The sequence below is a fragment of the Haplochromis burtoni genome, unplaced genomic scaffold (genome assembly GCF_018398535.1).
Source record: "Haplochromis burtoni strain Fernald_Lab_line unplaced genomic scaffold, NCSU_Asbu1 Contig_261, whole genome shotgun sequence".
Taxonomy (NCBI): Eukaryota; Metazoa; Chordata; class Actinopteri; order Cichliformes; family Cichlidae; genus Haplochromis; species Haplochromis burtoni.
This window is the reverse complement of record NW_024582622.1, coordinates 105598-123164: the sequence shown is the minus strand read 5'-3', so window position 1 is coordinate 123164 and position 17567 is coordinate 105598. Positions and strand designations below refer to the sequence as shown.

The window sequence follows — 17567 nt, the reverse complement described above, 5'->3', positions numbered from 1 at the left end:
GTTAAAAGGGAGTTTTTCCTTCCCACTGTCGCCAAAGTGCTGCTCATAGGGGGTCATATGATTGTTGGGTTTTTCTCTGTATGTATTATTGTAGGGTCGACCTTACAATAAAAATTGCCTTGAGGTGACTGTTGTTGTGATTTGGCGCTATATAAATAAAATTGAATTGAATCATGATCTAACTGAAGACTGATGAAGCATATTCAAATCTGCCTCAGTGTTCGTGTGTAGAAATTCTATGTTACAATAAGACAGAAAAGAAGAAAAGTTTGGGCTTTAAAATCTGAAGAGCTCAAGAAGATTTGGATTTCTGCTCAGCCTCTAACACGGGGAGAGTGCATCTTCAGATCTGAGGGTGCTCGTCGTCTCTCCAAGCTTCTTACTCCCAGCGTTAGCTCAGACTAGGTTATATTTCAGGTGATTATTATTTTGGGATTATTACTGTCTGCATTTGTTTTTGCTTTGCTAGTTTTCTTTAATAAAATATCCTTCATTAAAGAAGTCTAAACTTTTGACATTTTCGGCTTTTTAAGGGCAAAATGAGTACTACTCCTCAGTAGTATAAATAACTTTGAAACTGCTGCAGTAACATGTAACAGACCCTTGAGACCTGCTGTCCAGGCCGCTAAATTTAAGCCCTTTTTGTTAGAGCTGGTAGTTTTTCTCTGCCAGTATAAAAAGCATCTGTTTGACCAAACTGAAAGTGCAGTCGTTCAGAAATGGAACCATTTTGGAACAACTGCAGGTTCCAAGATTGTGAGTTCTAACAGTTGTATGCAAGGACAAGTTCTTCGAATGCTCCCCTCTTTGCCAAGGTTGAGAGGAAGACTCAAACTGCCTTCCTCGGATTGGAGGTCGGTCGGTTAGGATGTTCGGGAACAACCTGGGATCCCCCAAGTCTCTGGCATGATGTGGGACAGCAGCTTCTCTGAGTGCCAACTAAAAACTAAAACCTGCTCCAAAGTAGATGCTCTCAAGCTCGACTGAAATTTGGAGTTTTGAGGGAAACTTTTGGGGGATTTTTTAAAAAACGTGTAATATAGCTAAACATGACAGCACTGATTAAAGAAAGGCCCCGCAGATATAATCAGCCCTTATTCAGTGGACAGTTGGCCATAAAGCAGCTGTATCCATCCAAGTCTGGGAGAGAGCTTTCTTTGCATGTTTGTGCATGAGCTCTGTGCTTTTCCTGCTTCATCACAGAAGTTCAAAGAAACAGTTTTGTTATCACATTCTGAACTTTGTCCCGTTTTTCATGGTTTTCTGTTTTAGTAACTGAACTGGGAGCCAGCCAGTTGTTACCACACAACACAAACACAACAGCTTGGCTGCCTGAGTGAATGTGTTAAAATAAATATGTGGAAATGGATGTTTTTAAACGATATCAACAGTAGTTTTGGAGCAGCAGAAAGAAGTTGTTTTTCTGGATAATACATTTACAATATGATGAAACTTCCTACAAAAACAAACACTCAGAGATATTATCAGATAAAAGTCCTCCATTGTTCCTCCGTATGCTTCAGAAATGCAGAGTCCCTGTGCTTTGGATGGGTTGTGGTCCATCTGTCCTCTGTAGCACAGGATTACCTGGTGAGATGGATTCAGTGGAGAGTGAGGCTTCCACATGTGTTTGGGGCATGAGCTGATCCCAGCAGGAGTGTTTGTTTAGTCCACATGATAGAATAGAACAAACCACAGTGATCAGCAAGGGCGCTTCATGTCCTGTTGATTCTGGAGACTTTGTGAACCACTTTAATCTGTCAGCAGTTCTTTACCAGCTGAACGGGTAACTGGATGTGTTACTCGGCATCTTAAAAACCCCAAAACAGTAATAATTAGAAGCAAAATGCCAGTGCCTGTTCTAAATCAAACCGATAAGAAGAAAAGCCCTGCTGGCTGCTCTCCGTTACCTCCCTGACCTCTTTCTAGAAACGCCCTGTTTCAGTCTTTTACTGTGATTGATGGAGAGCCTAAGAGAAAACGACGGTTCAGGGTTAACATGTAAAAACCTTTGATGGAAAGTGTACCATGTGACAGCCCCACCATTTAAAGGACAGCACAGAGAGACTCTTGGACCTCAGCAGAAGATAGTTTAAGACCACCAAGCACCTGTAAACCACAATTCTATTATTCATGACTGCAGTGTTAGTGTGTCCCTCGTGGTCTGAAAGTTACTGAGAAAAGGTTTTAAAAAAGCTGTTTCTGCTGCAAGTGCCCAAACCTCATCATTTAAGAGTGCCCAGACCCTACAGTACCCTCTGAGGCTGACCTTTGACCCTACAGTACCCTCTGAGGCTGACCTTTGACCCTACAGTACCCTCTGAGGCTGACCTTTGACCCTACAGGACCCTCTGAGGCTGACCTTTGACCCTACAGTACCCTCTGAGGCTGACCTTTGACCCTACAGTACCCTCTGAGGCTGACCTTTGACCCTACAGACCCTCTGAGGCTGACTTTGACCCTACAGTACCCTCTGAGGCTGACCTTTGACCCTACACTACCCTGTGTGGCTGACCTTTGACCCTACAGTACCCTGTGAGGGTGAAATATTTATTTAGTTCTGTATAACCAAAGAATACACGTTATACATTGGTGAGGCTTTGGTCAGATGAAACACGACTGATGATTTTTGAAAGCTCCGATGTCTGTAGATGGTAAAGGCTCAGCATGGTCTGCTGGGCACTGGTGCTAGCAGCTGTGCTATCACAGACTCATGTGGTCATATTATTATTTGTGTTTTAATCTCTCCAGATTGCTCAAAAATATGACCCACAGAAAGAGGAGGAGCTCCGTTTCTGGATTGAAGAGGTGACCGGAATGTCTATTGGAGAGAATTTCCAGAAAGGCTTGAAGGATGGGGTCATCCTCTGCGAGTAAGTTCTGTTTGCTCTTGTGTTACTGCCGTTGTTGGGCCTCTTGATCTTTGTAATGGAGACAAAAGCAAATTCCATGTAACATTAAGTATGTTTTCTAATCGATTGAATTCAGTTTGTCACCAAACCAAGGCTCTGTTTATTGTAACACCCACATCTTTGTGGTGCGTCGGCCGGTCATGCACCCTCAGTTTCTCTAACCTGTGGACACTGAGTGGACGATCATAGTTTTTACTGCCGTTTTCATGATGTTCCTGCACAGAAGCTCAGAGACATGCAGACAAACAGGACAGATGTCGGAACAGTTTTGAAAACTGGAGAGTTGGTTGCAAAAACCCACTCTCCAAAGTCGGCATCATCAGATCCTCTTTATTTGGCCAAATCTGTGTCCACAAACATGGACTCTGACTCTGGGTCACTTTGATCTATGCATGCAAACAAAAAGTAAGAGAAAACAAGTTACACAAAGTCTAACAAACTATACAAACTGAGCACAATAGCAGCCCAATGCACATATGAATGCTATAACAGCTTATTTCACAGTGTTCATCAGAGTGACAGAGGGAAGAAAACCTAGACGGCGGTCTGAAGGCAGCAGTTTGAACAGGATGGGAGGAGTCTGCAGGCAGCTGACGATCCTCTCTGCAGACCTGATTGTCTGTTGCAGTCTTCGGGGCTGAACTGAACCAGACAGTAATTGATGTGCATGGGACAGAAGGTGTAGAAGGTGACCTCCTGTGGCAGCTTGAACTTCCTGAGTTGCTGCAGGAAGTCCTCACACATAGACTGTGTCTGGGCCTGCTTCCAGACACAGTCTATGTGTGAGGAACACTTCAAATTGCAGATTGGAACTCCTCAGATGAAAACGGGCACAGGGGAAACAACCCAGAGCTTCCTCCCCAGCTCCTCCAGTTGCAACAGAGGAAGTTTTGTTGTCTGTCTTTGGCTTCACCAAAGCTACCACGGCGATATCCCACATGCCAAAGCAACGGAGGAATGTGCTTCTTTTGACAGCAACACACAAGGAACCAGCAGTCAGTGATGGGGAATAAAGGATGCGTGAAAGCAAGAAGCAATCCTGGACTACAATAGGCACAAATATTGCTTGGATAACTTAGAGGGTGTTGGCACCTCGAGTTGTAGAAGGAAAACTAACTGATGGCTCTTTTCTCCAATCTCTTGGATGTCTTGGGATACGATGTCTTTGTCCCGCCGGAAACATCTTCACTGAAGTGGGGGAGTCTTCTACATACCTACAGTCAAAGGAGCTTGCAAGGAAAAGCGTCTGGACTTCTTTAAGTTGCTTGAAGACGTTTCACCTCTCATCCGAGAAGCTTCTTCAGTTCTAAGGTCAAATGGTGGAGAGTCCCAGATATAAACCTAGTGGGAGTTTCCCCCCACAGAGGGAGAAAAGGACCCCTGATGATCCTCTAATCGCCTGAGCCAAGGTGTGAAACTGGGTGTGGGTCCCAATCAGCCAGAGTTTCGGGTGAGTTCATTGTGAAACCTGGCCCCACCTTATCATGTGATCTCCTGAGGTCAGATGGCCCAGGATGTGAGTGGGCGTTAAGGCGTCTGGGAAGGATCTCAAAACTGGATTATAGATGGCAGAGAGTTGGTGTCATAAACCCCGCCTCTGTTCAAAGATGGTCGCGTACAGTGGACATAGATGCTTCTTTCACTCCTCTTTCAAACCATCTGTCCTCTCTGTCCAAAATGTGAACATTGGCATCCTCAAAGAGTGACCTTTGACCTTTAGATGCAGATGGACTGCTGAGTCTTGTCCTGTGGAGGTGGCTCTTCTGTGTTGTGCCATGCGCTTGTGAAGTGGCTGTTTGGTCTCTCCAATGTAGAGGTCTGGGCATTCCTCGCTGCACTGTACAGCATACACCACATTGTTAAGTTTGTGTTTTGGCGTTTTGTCTTTCGGGTGAACCAGTTTCTGTCTGAGCGTGTTGCTGGGTCTGAAATGCACCGGGATGTCATGCTTGGAGAAAACTCTCCTGAGTTTCTCTGATACACCGGCTACATAGGGGATGACAATGTTGTTGCGTCTGTCCTTCTTATCCTCCCTCGCTGGTGTCTGGTCTTCTTTTCTGTGCCTCTTTGCTGACTTTAAGAACGCCCATTTAGGATAGCCGCACGTTTTGAGTGCTTCCTTTACATGTGTGTGTTCCTTCTTTTTTCCTTCAGGCTTAGAGGGAACATGTTCTGCCCGTGGTGTAGGGTCCTGATTACTCCAAGTTTGTGCTCCAGGTTTCACAATGAACACACCCGAAACTCTGGCTGATTGGGGCCCACACCCAGTTTCACACCTTGGCTCAGGCGATTAGAGGATCATCAGGGGGTCCTTTGTCCCTCTGTGGGGGGTCACTCCCACTAGGTTTATATCTGGGACTCCCCACCATTTGACCTTAGAACTGAAGAAGCTTCTCAGATGAGAAGTGAAACGTCTTCAAGCAACTTAAAGAAGTCCAGACACTTTTCTTTGTAAGCTCATTTGACTACGATGTTCTTGATGACTGATGTGTGTCCTGGGAGAGCTGGGACACATGCTGGTGACCTCAACAACTGCAAGACACCCTTCTCCTTAATTCTCAGCCACTTCTGCCATTGATCTCAAGATACAGTAGTCTGAACCAGAGTGTTCAGACTACCCCACACCCCCTAACCCACCCCACCAACGAAATGACAAGAAGGTGCAAAAGGCGCACCTCCAGGATTGGAACAGCAGCCCCTTGCACCAGGTGTAGAAAGTGTGCCTACAAAAGCCACTCTACTGTGGTTAGTACATCTTGCTGCTAATGAGGATGCACGCAGAAGCACACACTGGAATATCAATTTCGATCATTTTATTGGTCATCTCAGTGGTTATTTGGTCATTAAATTGCCTTTGTGGCCACTAACACACCATTTGTGATTTACTTTTTGGCCATTCATTGATACTCATTGATACTTTTAATTATTGCTACGCATCTAACCTCCACCATGGTTAGAAAATAAATCAGTTTGCATGTATTATTTAGAAAAAAAATGGGGATTTTATGCTTTTATCCCTATTTAAATCATTAAAATTATGTGATCTAACTGGTATTTAAAGGGTTAAAATTCTGAATTTGAATGAAATTTTGATTTTCATGAACAGCACTGATGCTAATCTTAAAAAATCAAGTCAGAAAAAGTGGAATTTTTTCTTAATATATATGAATTTTATAGCATTTTGTAAACGTAAACAGGGGGTGTCCATTTTTGGCCACAAACAAGCTGACAGGGAGTTTTTATGTTTTTGCTCTCCCTGCACAAAAACAACAATGCATTATAATCAGTGTTGATGTGAATCAATTACATGCCCCAGACTCTACTATTAACAATACAAGAAATTTCAGTAGCAATGCAATTATATAAAATTGTGAGATTTGAGGTTGTCTTCCAGCTGGTGCAGTGGACAAACAAACTGGTGTTTAAAGGGTTAAACATTTAAAAAGTAATAATTATTTTATATTTATGAAAAGAACTGAAGTTAGTTAAAAGCTTTATGCAGAAAAAATGGCAAAAAACCATAAAAATAATAAAAACTACAGACCTACTTTTGGCCACCAACAAACTGAATGGGTCGTAACCCCAGAGGGTTCAGTGATGGTCAGGTTACTGCCACCTTAAAGGGCGTGGTCATATTTAAGATCGTGACGTGATGTCAGTAGCACTGCTGTTTACCTGTACATTATGTCTGTGGGGTGGTTATGAATATTCTCTAATGGTTTGAACTTGATTTTGAAGAAATTCACATTTCAGGTGAATTTTGGTTTGATGGTACTTTGAGCGTTATAAAACAGGAAGTTATGCGAGTGATGCAATGTCCTCTCAAATGAAGGAAATGTGTCTGAACTGCATGATATCCGCTGCAGCAGTGGGACTAATGTGATGTTTTCTTCCCTGCGTCTCACAGACTGATTAATAAGCTGCAGCCTGGTTCAGTGAAGAAAATCAACCTTTCACAGCTCAACTGGCACAAGGTGAGCGCGACCCACAAACACTGCAGAGCTGCAGCTGAAGCACGTCACTCGTTCATTTCACCAGCAGTCTTATTAGTGCTCCGTCTCTTATCACTCTGTTTCCCTGATGCTCTCTGCAGCTGGAAAACCTCGGGAATTTCATAAAAGCTATCCTGGCCTACGGCCTGAAGCCCAATGACATCTTTGAGGCCAATGACCTGTTTGAAAACGGAAACATGACTCAAGTCCAGACAACACTACTCGCACTGGCTAGCATGGTGAGTGCACGCACAGCACAGAGGACGAGTGCGTCTTTCTTCTGTTATAGAACACAAAGCGCCATCAGTCTGACGAGCGTGTGTTATCTGACAGGCTAAGACTAAAGGCATTGACACAAAGATCGATATCGGAGTGAAATATGCAGACAAACAAGCTCGACACTTCGATGATGAGAAGATCAAGGCTGGCCAGTGTGTCATCGGGCTGCAGGTAAATGAAGTGCTCAGTGTGACTGTCACATGACCTGAGATGTGTCATCATTAGATTTAAACCATTTCAGTGTCTTTTGATGGAGCAGAGAAACACTCCCTGTTTAACCTGATACGTTTAAATACGTTTAAATGCCAACAGTTCACTGTAGAGTGAAATGAGACGAACTGTGTTTGCTGAGCTTGTGTCTCTGGTTTCTCAGATGGGAACAAACAAGTGTGCGAGTCAGGCTGGAATGACTGCGTATGGAACGAGACGACATCTGTACGATCCAAAGACTCACACTGACAAACCTTATGACCAGACTACCATCAGCCTGCAGATGGGCACCAACAAAGGAGCCAGCCAGGTGAAACCCAGTCCTTACTCTCTACCATGTGTCGTGCTGTGACAGAAGTATTGGCCCACTCCCTGATCATTATCATGATCTTTTGTTTCGCATATTGTCCACACTTGGTGTGTTTAGACAAAGATAACCTGAAGATTTCATTTCTTAAAGGAAAAGCTTTGATTTCACTCGCTACACCAGGCCAGTCCTGAAGTTTTCAAAAAGCAACACGAGAAAAGCTCAGTGAAATCAGTCTGCATTTGGGTAACAAAGCCGTTTGGGCCTCGTTCAAACCACAAACGGAGGAGACCTGGAGCAGCCCTCCCAGGAGTGGCCGACCTCCCAACATTACTCCAAGAGTGTCTCGACAACATCTGAGACACTTGAGTGGAACGCGAGCCCCACATCTATACGACTTTTCACATGCTGAGTGACAGATTCATAAATAAATGAGTTTAGCTTTTTTGGTCAACACCTGAAGAAGGAAACAGCCACTGTGGGTTTAAGACTGTCTCTTCCTCATTAACGTCTCAAAGGAGCGTCGTGCATTGAAGACCCTATCAGAAATCAGCACTGGCATCAAGCACAGAGCAGTTTGATTATAAAAGCCAGGTGATTTGATTGTGGGACTCTTGTTAGCTTTTGCTGCGTCCCTGCTAAATAGCTTAAATAAAATATCCTGCACTGTATAAAAAGTCTGACGTGTCTTCAGGAGGACGGCTGCTTAACCCGACCTGCTATTCTGTTCATCAGAGGTTAGCATGGTTGGCATCAGGACAAAACACAGTCTGAAAAATGCAATTACATACAATGAATCTTAATAAGCCAAGCCATCATTTTAAAAAGTCACCTTTGTCTAATAATCAAACGAGTTTGATCTGAAACGTGTGCCCAGTGAAGCTCTGCGTTATTGCTCAGTGATCACTTTGAGTCCTCTCTGTGTAAATGTGTTTGTCGTGCTGATGTGTGCCATGTTCCCTGTAGGCGGGCATGCCGGCCCCCGGTACTCGCAGAGACATCTTTGATCAGAAAGTGGCCGTGCAGCCGCTGGACAACACCACCATCTCTCTGCAGATGGGCACCAACAAGGTGGCGTCTCAGAAAGGAATGAGCGTGTACGGGCTGGGCCGCCAGGTTTACGACCCCAAGTACTGCGCCCCCCCCACCGAGCCGGTCGTCCACACTAACGGCAGCCAAGGCACCGGCACCAATGGTTCCGACATCAGCGACAGTGACTATCAGGCTGAATTCCACGAGGACGAGTACCACGCCGGCTACCACCACGACTACCATTACAACGATCAGAACATCTGCTAGTCGGGCTCTCCACCTGTTAGCAGATGTGTTTTATCACTGCAACAGAGCAAGTCTTTTGCTATCGCTAGTCTTTTTATTCTCTGTTATCTGAAACGTTGCTTTGTATTTCATCTTCACCTAGACTTTGATCTCAGCTCCAAAGTTTGTAAGACGTAGCATAGAATCACCACACGCACACAGTGGCAGATGCTGTTTTTAAGCTAATAGCCTCTTTTATAAAAGAAATGATGGCACACTGATGTAGAGATGCTGCTGCCGATGAATCCGATGAATCCCGCGCATTCCTTAATGCTGCTGATCCATTCGTCGGCTCCAAGAGCACGTACCTCGTTTGGCGTTCATGCTAATGGCTAGACCGGAGTAGTCCTGAATTTCCAGCCTCCCTTTGCTCTTTGTTGTTTTGTGCCCTCTTGTTTGGCCGAGCTGTATTTATGTGCAGTGTCCCAAAGTAAAGCAGTCTGCTATTCACAATGAAAACGACATGTTATAAATAAAGTTTTAAATCTTTAATGTTAAACCTGGACCACGCACTAATCCCAGCCTATAACATGCTTCTACTGCTAACATGGAAATCAGGTCACGTCTGTGGAAAGAGGCTCCGAGCGTGCAGTTGTGAGGTGAAGCGCTCGCTCTGATTGGAGGCTGACATCAGCGCTCGTAGTTGGGGAACAGACTGTAACCACTCCCCCACACAGGTACGGTGCTAACAGGCGTCGTCTGTGACAAGAGTGTGTGACCCCAAATGTAATCATCTGTAGATCCTAATAGGAGATATTCAGAGTACCTGAATCGTATGATGGCAACGATGGACCGGTGCACGGTACTTTAACAATCAAAGCACTATTTGTATTCAGAGCCTGAATCACACACACATTCATACAGATGCTTTATTCTGTGCTGAAGTACTTTCCACCTCACGTGCATACACAGAGTCATCAGAGGCAATTTGGGCTTCGCCAAATTGCCCAAGAACATGTTGCATTTACGTGGGAGAAGCCAGGAATTCAACCAACAACCTCCCGATTGGTAGCACCGGCTCCCTAGCAGCAGCTGTTCCTAACAAGGACTAAAGTACCCTCCTCTTCAGGTCCGGGTTTCATCCTATTCCCCCTGTGGCTGCTTTCTCTCACTGCACAGACACGTGTGCTAGGTTGAAGGAATAATGTGGTGTCCCTGCTGGAATGACCGATCCAGGCTTTCCAGCCTCCCTGAACTCAAAGATGTGTGTAGCTAGTCGATGTAGTGTGCAGTAGACGCTGTTAAACAGTACAGGAATGTTACTCTATTACTACTTTTTATCTGGGGAGTATATCATGTCTACATTTATGTAACAATGTAGCGTTGCAAACATGAAAGGAAGAAGTGAAAATAAACCCTGTAAATTCCAACAATGATTATCTGCAGAATCTCCTTATGTGCTGGTCAGTGTGCAGCAGCCACGCTGTTGTGTAGAGTGCTACTGGGAGCCACTCGGTCCCATATTAGTACAGAGTATGTATTTGTGCACAGGACATCTAAGCACCCACTCAGGACCAGCTCTGCAATGAAACTGTTTCCAGACACGCTCAAACTTTTAGTCTCTTGGTAGGAACTTAGCTGGACTCCTGTTATTCATAACGACCACATGGACACACGGCTTTACCCTGATTTCGTTTTGTTGAGGGACGTCTTTTATCTGCTAAATGTGCGACATAATGTTAATCATCATCTTTCAAATGATGATTAACATTATGTCGCACAGCAAGAAGGTCCTGGGTTTGACTCCAGGCCACGATCCTTCTGTGTGGAGCAGGTGACACAGGCGTGGGGTTCAGTTAACTGATGATTGAAATTGGTGGTAGATGTGAATGAGTGTTTGCCTCTATGTGCCAGCCCTGCAACAGACTGCTGGCCTGTTCAGGGTGTACACTATGGCTCAAACCACCCTCTCATCCTGAACTGGAGAAGCTTAAGAAGACAGATGAATGGCTGAAAACTTTCAAATGCATTTACGTGGATTTGAAAAGTGAGATTCTTCCCATAGTGCAATAAAAAGACTGTAAAGGCTCTTCATGGTGCATGTAAGAGAAGTTTCCGCGAGGGAAAATCCAGTAAATCAGCCAAGTAGGACAAGTAGGTCAGATTTCAGCACAGAAAATTCCAAGATGCATGAAAATGTCAACATGGCAGCTAATATAAGAAACCCTGTGTTCAACTGGTAACACACGAGAGCCTGGAAACAGATGTTTTCAGTGTGTGACTGGCTGCCACATCCATGTGCAGGTTCACTTTTTAAATTGTATTCCATTACCTTTACCTCTGTATTGTGTTACCATTGTGTCATACTTCTGAAAGTTAGTAACTGACAAAAGGCAGAATATGAAGTTTAGATCTTTAAAGTCTTTTTCCTCTCAGTGCACCCATCGTTTGCTGCCTGAACTCATGTGATAATGACAGCGTCTAATTGGCTGTGATATAATAAGCATTAGCTTCTGTGTCTTTCTTCTGCTTGTCCTGTAATATCGCCCACATATCCAGCTTAACTCAGACGGATAGTGTAGCTTGAATGATACACGAGGGCTCTGACTATAGTAAAAGTGCTCCTCTAGTTATGTTTACTTCACTTTTATGTATAAAGTGTTCATTCACAGTTGTGTCACGTGCTTTGCTTTGCTAGCTAAAGACAATATTAGAAAGAAGCGATCAGTAGGTGAGCTGCTCTACCTCCTGAGCTGCAGCCACCAAGGAGTCAAGCGCTTGTGATCTGAGACTTTCTTATCAGAACAGCCACAGTGTGCAGGGCAGCAGTGAGGATGCAGCACTGTTACCCACCCTCTGTGGGAGCAGAGTGAGGCTAGCTGCTCTGCATGGCCACACATTAAACGCACTGGGCTTCAGAGACTGGTTAAAGTAATTTTCTTGAGTGTTGTAATTGCTTTCATGTTTTTCATGGCCTGTCTGCAATATAAATAATGAAATAATGACAGTTTGAAGAGCCATGAAAATATTCAGCCTGTGTCCTTCTAGTTAAATTTAGACCTCTAATTGTGAGGAGACAAGCTGTTGTCTGTTCTAAGCGCTCAGTCAGGCCGGGGCATTTCAGAAAGCTGAAGACAAAGAGCGTGCAGCCAGTGAGCTTCATGAGAATCAGATGGCCTTCATTCAAAGCCCCTTTTAACCCCAGGCCTCCCCAACTCCTCTGCTGCTCAGGAATAATCGCTGCTTTGTACAGGGCTGCAGAATCCAGAGTGAAAGCGCAAGACTCAATTATAGAGTCCAAAAAAACGTGGTAACCGCAGCAACCGCAGAGGGCCCTAGAAGGCATGGCATAAAGGCACGGGCAGTCCTGCAGGCCCGCCTCGATGCAAGCACAAACCTCTACTGTGCTCCTGCGGCACACAGTAGAGGTTTTAGATACGGGTGACACGGGCGGTTGCCCGGGGCGGCATCACGGGGAGAGAAGAATCGTATCAGAACGGGATAAATCATATTGCATTTCACAAAAGCAGACGAATATTTCAATATCAGATACGAAACAATAAATATACGTTGTGCAGACTAAAAACTGTAACTGTCAACTGTGTTAATTTTAAACTCGTTGAGGTTCATTAATAATGTAGAACACACTGTCTAGATGTTCCAGACTTGGCGCTCGTGTTGATTCAGTTAGGTACGCTACTTTCTTATAAACAGTACCTGTATTTTTCAAAGCTGTAAATCACCTTTGCCCTATTAGGACGTCAGCTCTGGAGATATCTAAGGATTTCCATTATTTACTGGTTAACACAGTCCAGCACCCACCAGATCCAGACACACCATTTCTAGTAAAACCAGGATAAACGGCGTTAAACAATTAGCGATATTGGAATGGTATGTGTAGTTAAATACTGTAATTTTTATTTTAAAACTTGAAATGGGCAACTGACTATACATAGTTCTTATCAATAAGACGTTAAATAAAATAAGATCCTTGCCTAAGTGACTATTAAGTCTAATATATATACCCTAGTAAGCTATAGTACTCTTTACTTTGGGAAGGTACCATCTGTGCAGTCTGCAATTTTGTTGAAGAAAGATGTTGAATCTATTTAATATTTCTTGAAAAATAATTGATTTCTGTGCATTTTTTTTCACACTGCATCAAATTAAGGTTGATTACGTCGATTAAGCATCATGAGGTGGAGCGTGAGGGGTGGTTCCCTATTTTTTATTTATTTATTTTTGTTGTTGCTGGGAGTTGGAACCCTATTAGTTAGGTTGCTTAATATTTACGCTAAGTACTCTTTAAAATACCAGAATAGGGAGGATGGTGTAGGTTTAAGTTTATTAGATTGATCAGTATTGCTGAACTATGAAATTTTTTTTTTGCATACAGGTATAACAGAATAGCTTTAGTGTAGTTGTTGTTTTAAACTTGAGTATGAACTTATACAAAATGCAGCAAGATATTTAAAAAACACTATATCGGAGCAGATAGTGGTGTCGGAGACAGCGCAAACGTTTTTCAGTGTGATTAAAACACCACGGTAGTATGCTAGTGTTCTGGGTTTATAGCTATACATCACTCGGATAATACGGTCTAAATTCAGGGCAACGTATGCCAAATTATGGTGAAAGACAGCAGTCGAATCCCGAACATACAAGAGAAAATTGGTTAGTGCGGCAGTAGGCAGTCAATGATGGAGTAGTGAATATTAACCAGCACATAGTACAGGATCGAGCCAGGCGCCGCAGGTACATACAGCTGTAGTAACCGCCCGCTGGACTCCTTCTTTTACTGAAGGTTATATTTTATGCGGTTGTTAACTTACTTTTCCCTAGGTCATAGCGCTTCTTCATATAGATAGTGTACTCTACAGAAAAAACGCGATGAATTATCAGTGATAGGGGACGCGACAAAATGTTTTTCTGATCGTGGAGAGATTAAGTGGCTACTTATAAAGAAAAATCAGGATTAAAAAAGAAAAGGTTCAGAACATGTTTAAGGAGGAGGAGAGCAAGTTTAGGTTTGGCTTACGCTCAGTTCATTTGGAAAACAATACTGGTTTGTAAGTTAAACTCATTTTGCCTATATTTGACATTCTTTGTGTGGATATTCCTTTATGGGGAGTTGTGGTAAAAAAATTTCGTATGTCACACAGATAGACTATTCTACCAGAATACAGCGTAGACCTGTGGTATACAAATTCTGGCTATTAAAATACGCACGATAGGAGTGTTGAGAATGTTGTTTCTACCTCTGTACGAGTGTTAGTTTAGATCATGCTGGCTTTAAATGTAAGATCACCTACATGGGTCAGTTTGTTAATAACGATACATTCTCAGATTGGAAAAGATTATTGGCTATTACAGGAGTTCAATTATTAGGTATCTACTTGGCCTCCATATGTAATTCAGTTCGGTATATTTTTATTGCGAATGTGTTATATTATTCATTTTACGAAGGAGTGTAATAAATATTCAAGTTTGAATAGATCTGCTTAGAGTCATATTAGTATCTACTTGGCCCATTGTTCATGTGTTTTTCCTTACAGATAAATGTCGGCTTGATGACCATTAAAAAGGGTGGTTTGAAGCCATACCGTGGAAAAACTATTTTCCTAACAACAGACCCTGACGCTACTGCCACAAGTCTGCTCAATCAAGCTGTTAAAAAAATGAAGGACTTTAACAAAGATCTAAAAGATGGACCTTTCCTTCTTCTGTATCCGGATGGCACTGAGGTCATTACTGTCCCTGGAACACAAAGACCATTTACACTTGAGGCTTATAAGGCTGAAGTTGGCAAGCCTTATCAAAGAATCACTGTTTTCATCTGCTTGAAGAGTGACTTTGAAGATGGTAAGCTGCTAATGTTTGTTTTGATTTTGACACACATTCCCTTAGTTTCAACAACTGCTAATTTTGAAATTGTGAAATGATAACATTACGCATAAAGCACGAAATCCCCCATCTTTGATGGACCTCCAGAGAGCCGTTATCTTGTATATAATTCAAGAGGTGGATGTTTTCTCCGTAATTATTACAATGGAAATTTTAATAAAAATTGGCTTATTTTTTTCATTAGCATATTTAATAGCAATTAACCATGATAATTATGTGCCCTGTATTACAGCTGCCAGGCAAGATGAGTACTTTTTAGCAGGAAAGATGATCGCTGTATCCATTGTGCATGGGGGACCAGCACCACATTTCCTCTCCAAGAACCTGGTCAACCACATCACAGGGAATCAGAGTTTCAGCGCCACTGTAGAAGATGTGCAAGATGAGGAGATCACAAAAGTTCTACATCAGGTAGAAAATTACCTAGGCTCAGGGAATGGGTTTACTTAGAAGACACTTGGGGCCAGTTTAAAAGATTTAATCAGGATAAAAGTTATCCGTGTTGGATCATATCTTGAAAGTAGGTTCAAGGTAGATTCTGTAATCTGAAAGGACAGATTTCCACCTCCCAACAACACAAGTGAAATAACAAATTGATTATTTTTTTAATCCAATGTTTGAATGAATCGTAAAAGTAGTGAAAATTATTTTTGTTTTTCTTACAGTAAACCTTTTTTTTTTTATAGGTCCTGAAAGCTGAATCAGAGGAGTCTTTGCATAATCTTATTTTGCAAAACAGCACAATCTTCCAAACTGCTGGATGCCTCAGAAACGTCAAGCCTTGTGAGAAACAAGCATTTGTGGAGGATACCTCAGATGGTACATCCTTGAAAGAAACCAAAGTGTCATTCAACGGTAAACTCATTACTCCTTTTAAATTCAGGATGGCCAGTTGCTCATCACAGCAGCCACTGACATTTTCAGACCTTCAGATGTATATGAAAAAACTGATTCGGTAGCATCCGTGTGATCTGATGAACAACAAGTTAATTCCTGAGCCACTGTTGCACGCTATTAACCTTTTGACACTAGAACTCTAATTTAGTATACATTTATTGTTCACAATGACCCATAATAATCAGTCATGCAACATGATTAATTTTTCAGTTATTTATAAAAAGAGGTGATCCCTTTTTTGACACACTTGTTTATTCCAGTGTGAAAGCACTATTTTTTTTTTAAATGCTGAAATCCAATGAGCTCTTCTTTTTTTGCTGTCACAGTTAATTTCTGAGCACTATGAATTGTTTTTGTGTATGCATTTGAAATCTGTCCAAATTTATAATGAAAGATCTAGTAGGTAAAGACATTTAAACACAATTTAGAAGACTGCAATAGTTATAGCTATAAACCAATTATTAGTTATTTGTCTATCCTTTGCAGATTTAAAGATGGACTGGAAAGTCTGAATTTTTTAAGTGCACTGCAAAACATTCCAGTGTGCTGGCCCCACTCCTATGCTTCTCTGCCAAGGCCCTGACTGCTTCAGAACTGGAGAGCATGTTCAGACCAGATCTCAGCCCAGCAGGAAGCAACAAGCGGCATAAGGAGGTCCTAACACTTGGCTTTTGGGCAGATTATCTCCTTGATTGTGAAGGTTTGAATGGCCGTTTTTATTTGTTTATAGTTTTATGAAAGGAGAGGTAAGGAAATTAATTTTCTGTAATGTACTACAGTGTTTACTTTCTTCTTTCAGAGAAGGCAACAGCAGTGTGTCTGGAAGATTTGATGATGTTTGCCACAGGGCTGACGGCAGTTCCACCGGCAGGAATGACACCACCACCATGCATCCAGTTTTTAAGTGATTCGCCTTTTCCAGTTGCAAACACCTGTGCAAATACTCTGAAGCTACCCATCTGTGACTCATATGGCATCTTTAAGGCCAACATGGACTTTGGAATTCAAAATGCTCCAGGATTTGGATGTTCTTAAATCAGCAAGGTCATCAAGTTACAGTTACTGAGTTACCCTGTTAGGTTCAGCTGCCGTTGGCACACTACTTAACACATTCATGTGATAAGCAACTTCCATATTGTTAAACATTTAGTTGTTTTTTCTTAATATTGTGTATGTTGGAAAAGTGACAGAAATGCTGGACACTATTTGTAAATGGTTTTATTAAAGAAAATTGTAAATGTTTCCTTGTGGTTAAATGTTAATATTTAAATTCATGCCAGTTGCTGTATATTATGAACAATATTATATTCAATTTAGCAAGAGGGAAAGGAAACACTACTAACATTAAAAAATGAAGGAAAAACAGAAGGGCTGGAGCACTCAAGTCCAAAGGTTTTATTAGGTGCAAAAAAAGGAAAGAAACTAACGTTTCGACACAGTGTGTGTCTTCGTCAGAGTAACTCTGACAAATGTCATTACAAACTGAAGTTCAGTTGGTATCTAAAACCCAGCTATGTCCTTCAGGGCCAAATACAGTTCTGTGGCCGATTCCCAGTCTTGTGGCTGCTGCAGTGTGTTTTGTTGTACAGCCTGTTGTAAATATTCCTCAATGTTTGGATCACCACACAATCCAACCGGTAGCCCCTCCTCGGGAAACACATCCAGTTCCCTCTCCTCAACAGCAAATCCACAGTCTCTTGAACCATATCTGCAAAATGAAAATAGAACAGTGAAGGATTTTTTGCTGACAATATGGAACTATATAAATCAACGCATGCAGTGACATGTTATAAACTGCTCTATCATACT

At 42.4% G+C, this 17567-nt stretch overlaps 1 protein-coding gene, 3 long non-coding RNA genes and 1 other non-coding gene across 9 annotated transcripts in view; 4 read left to right on the top strand and 1 right to left on the bottom strand.

Annotated features, from left to right (window-relative positions):
- LOC102298368 (calponin-3) overlaps positions 1-10390 on the top strand; it is a 26011-nt gene extending 15621 nt beyond the window's left edge. For all 4 annotated transcript variants that reach the window (XM_014339080.2, XM_005939315.3, XM_042227450.1 and 1 more), the window contains 6 exons: positions 2752-2873; positions 6820-6886; positions 7006-7143; positions 7238-7354; positions 7557-7703; positions 8667-10390. In XM_014339080.2, coding sequence (XP_014194566.1) covers positions 2752-2873; positions 6820-6886; positions 7006-7143; positions 7238-7354; positions 7557-7703; positions 8667-8999 — 924 coding nt within the window. In that variant the 3' untranslated portion in view covers positions 9000-10390. The remainder of the gene's footprint in view (positions 1-2751; positions 2874-6819; positions 6887-7005; positions 7144-7237; positions 7355-7556; positions 7704-8666) is intronic.
- LOC121815657 lies at positions 4884-6347 on the top strand. Its single transcript, XR_006055243.1, has 2 exons — positions 4884-4929; positions 5582-6347. It is a non-coding gene; the product is annotated as an uncharacterized LOC121815657 (long non-coding RNA).
- Positions 10391-14903: 4513 nt separating the features above from the next.
- Positions 14904-15592, top strand: LOC121811908. Its single transcript, XR_006055246.1, has 3 exons — positions 14904-14978; positions 15094-15272; positions 15548-15592. It is a non-coding gene; the product is annotated as an uncharacterized LOC121811908 (long non-coding RNA).
- Positions 15593-15666: 74 nt separating this feature from the next.
- Positions 15667-17000, top strand: LOC102300509. Of its 2 annotated transcripts, none has more exons than XR_006055245.1 (3): positions 15667-15716; positions 16335-16458; positions 16558-17000. It is a non-coding gene; the product is annotated as an uncharacterized LOC102300509 (transcript). The 2 variants fall into 2 exon arrangements; XR_006055244.1 differs by having other exon boundaries at positions 15691-15716; positions 16301-16458.
- Positions 17001-17138: 138 nt separating this feature from the next.
- Positions 17139-17567, bottom strand: part of LOC121815658 — a 14950-nt gene continuing 14521 nt past the window's right edge. Inside the window, exon 2 of the long non-coding RNA XR_006055247.1 lies at positions 17139-17466. This is a non-coding gene — a long non-coding RNA (uncharacterized LOC121815658). The remainder of the gene's footprint in view (positions 17467-17567) is intronic.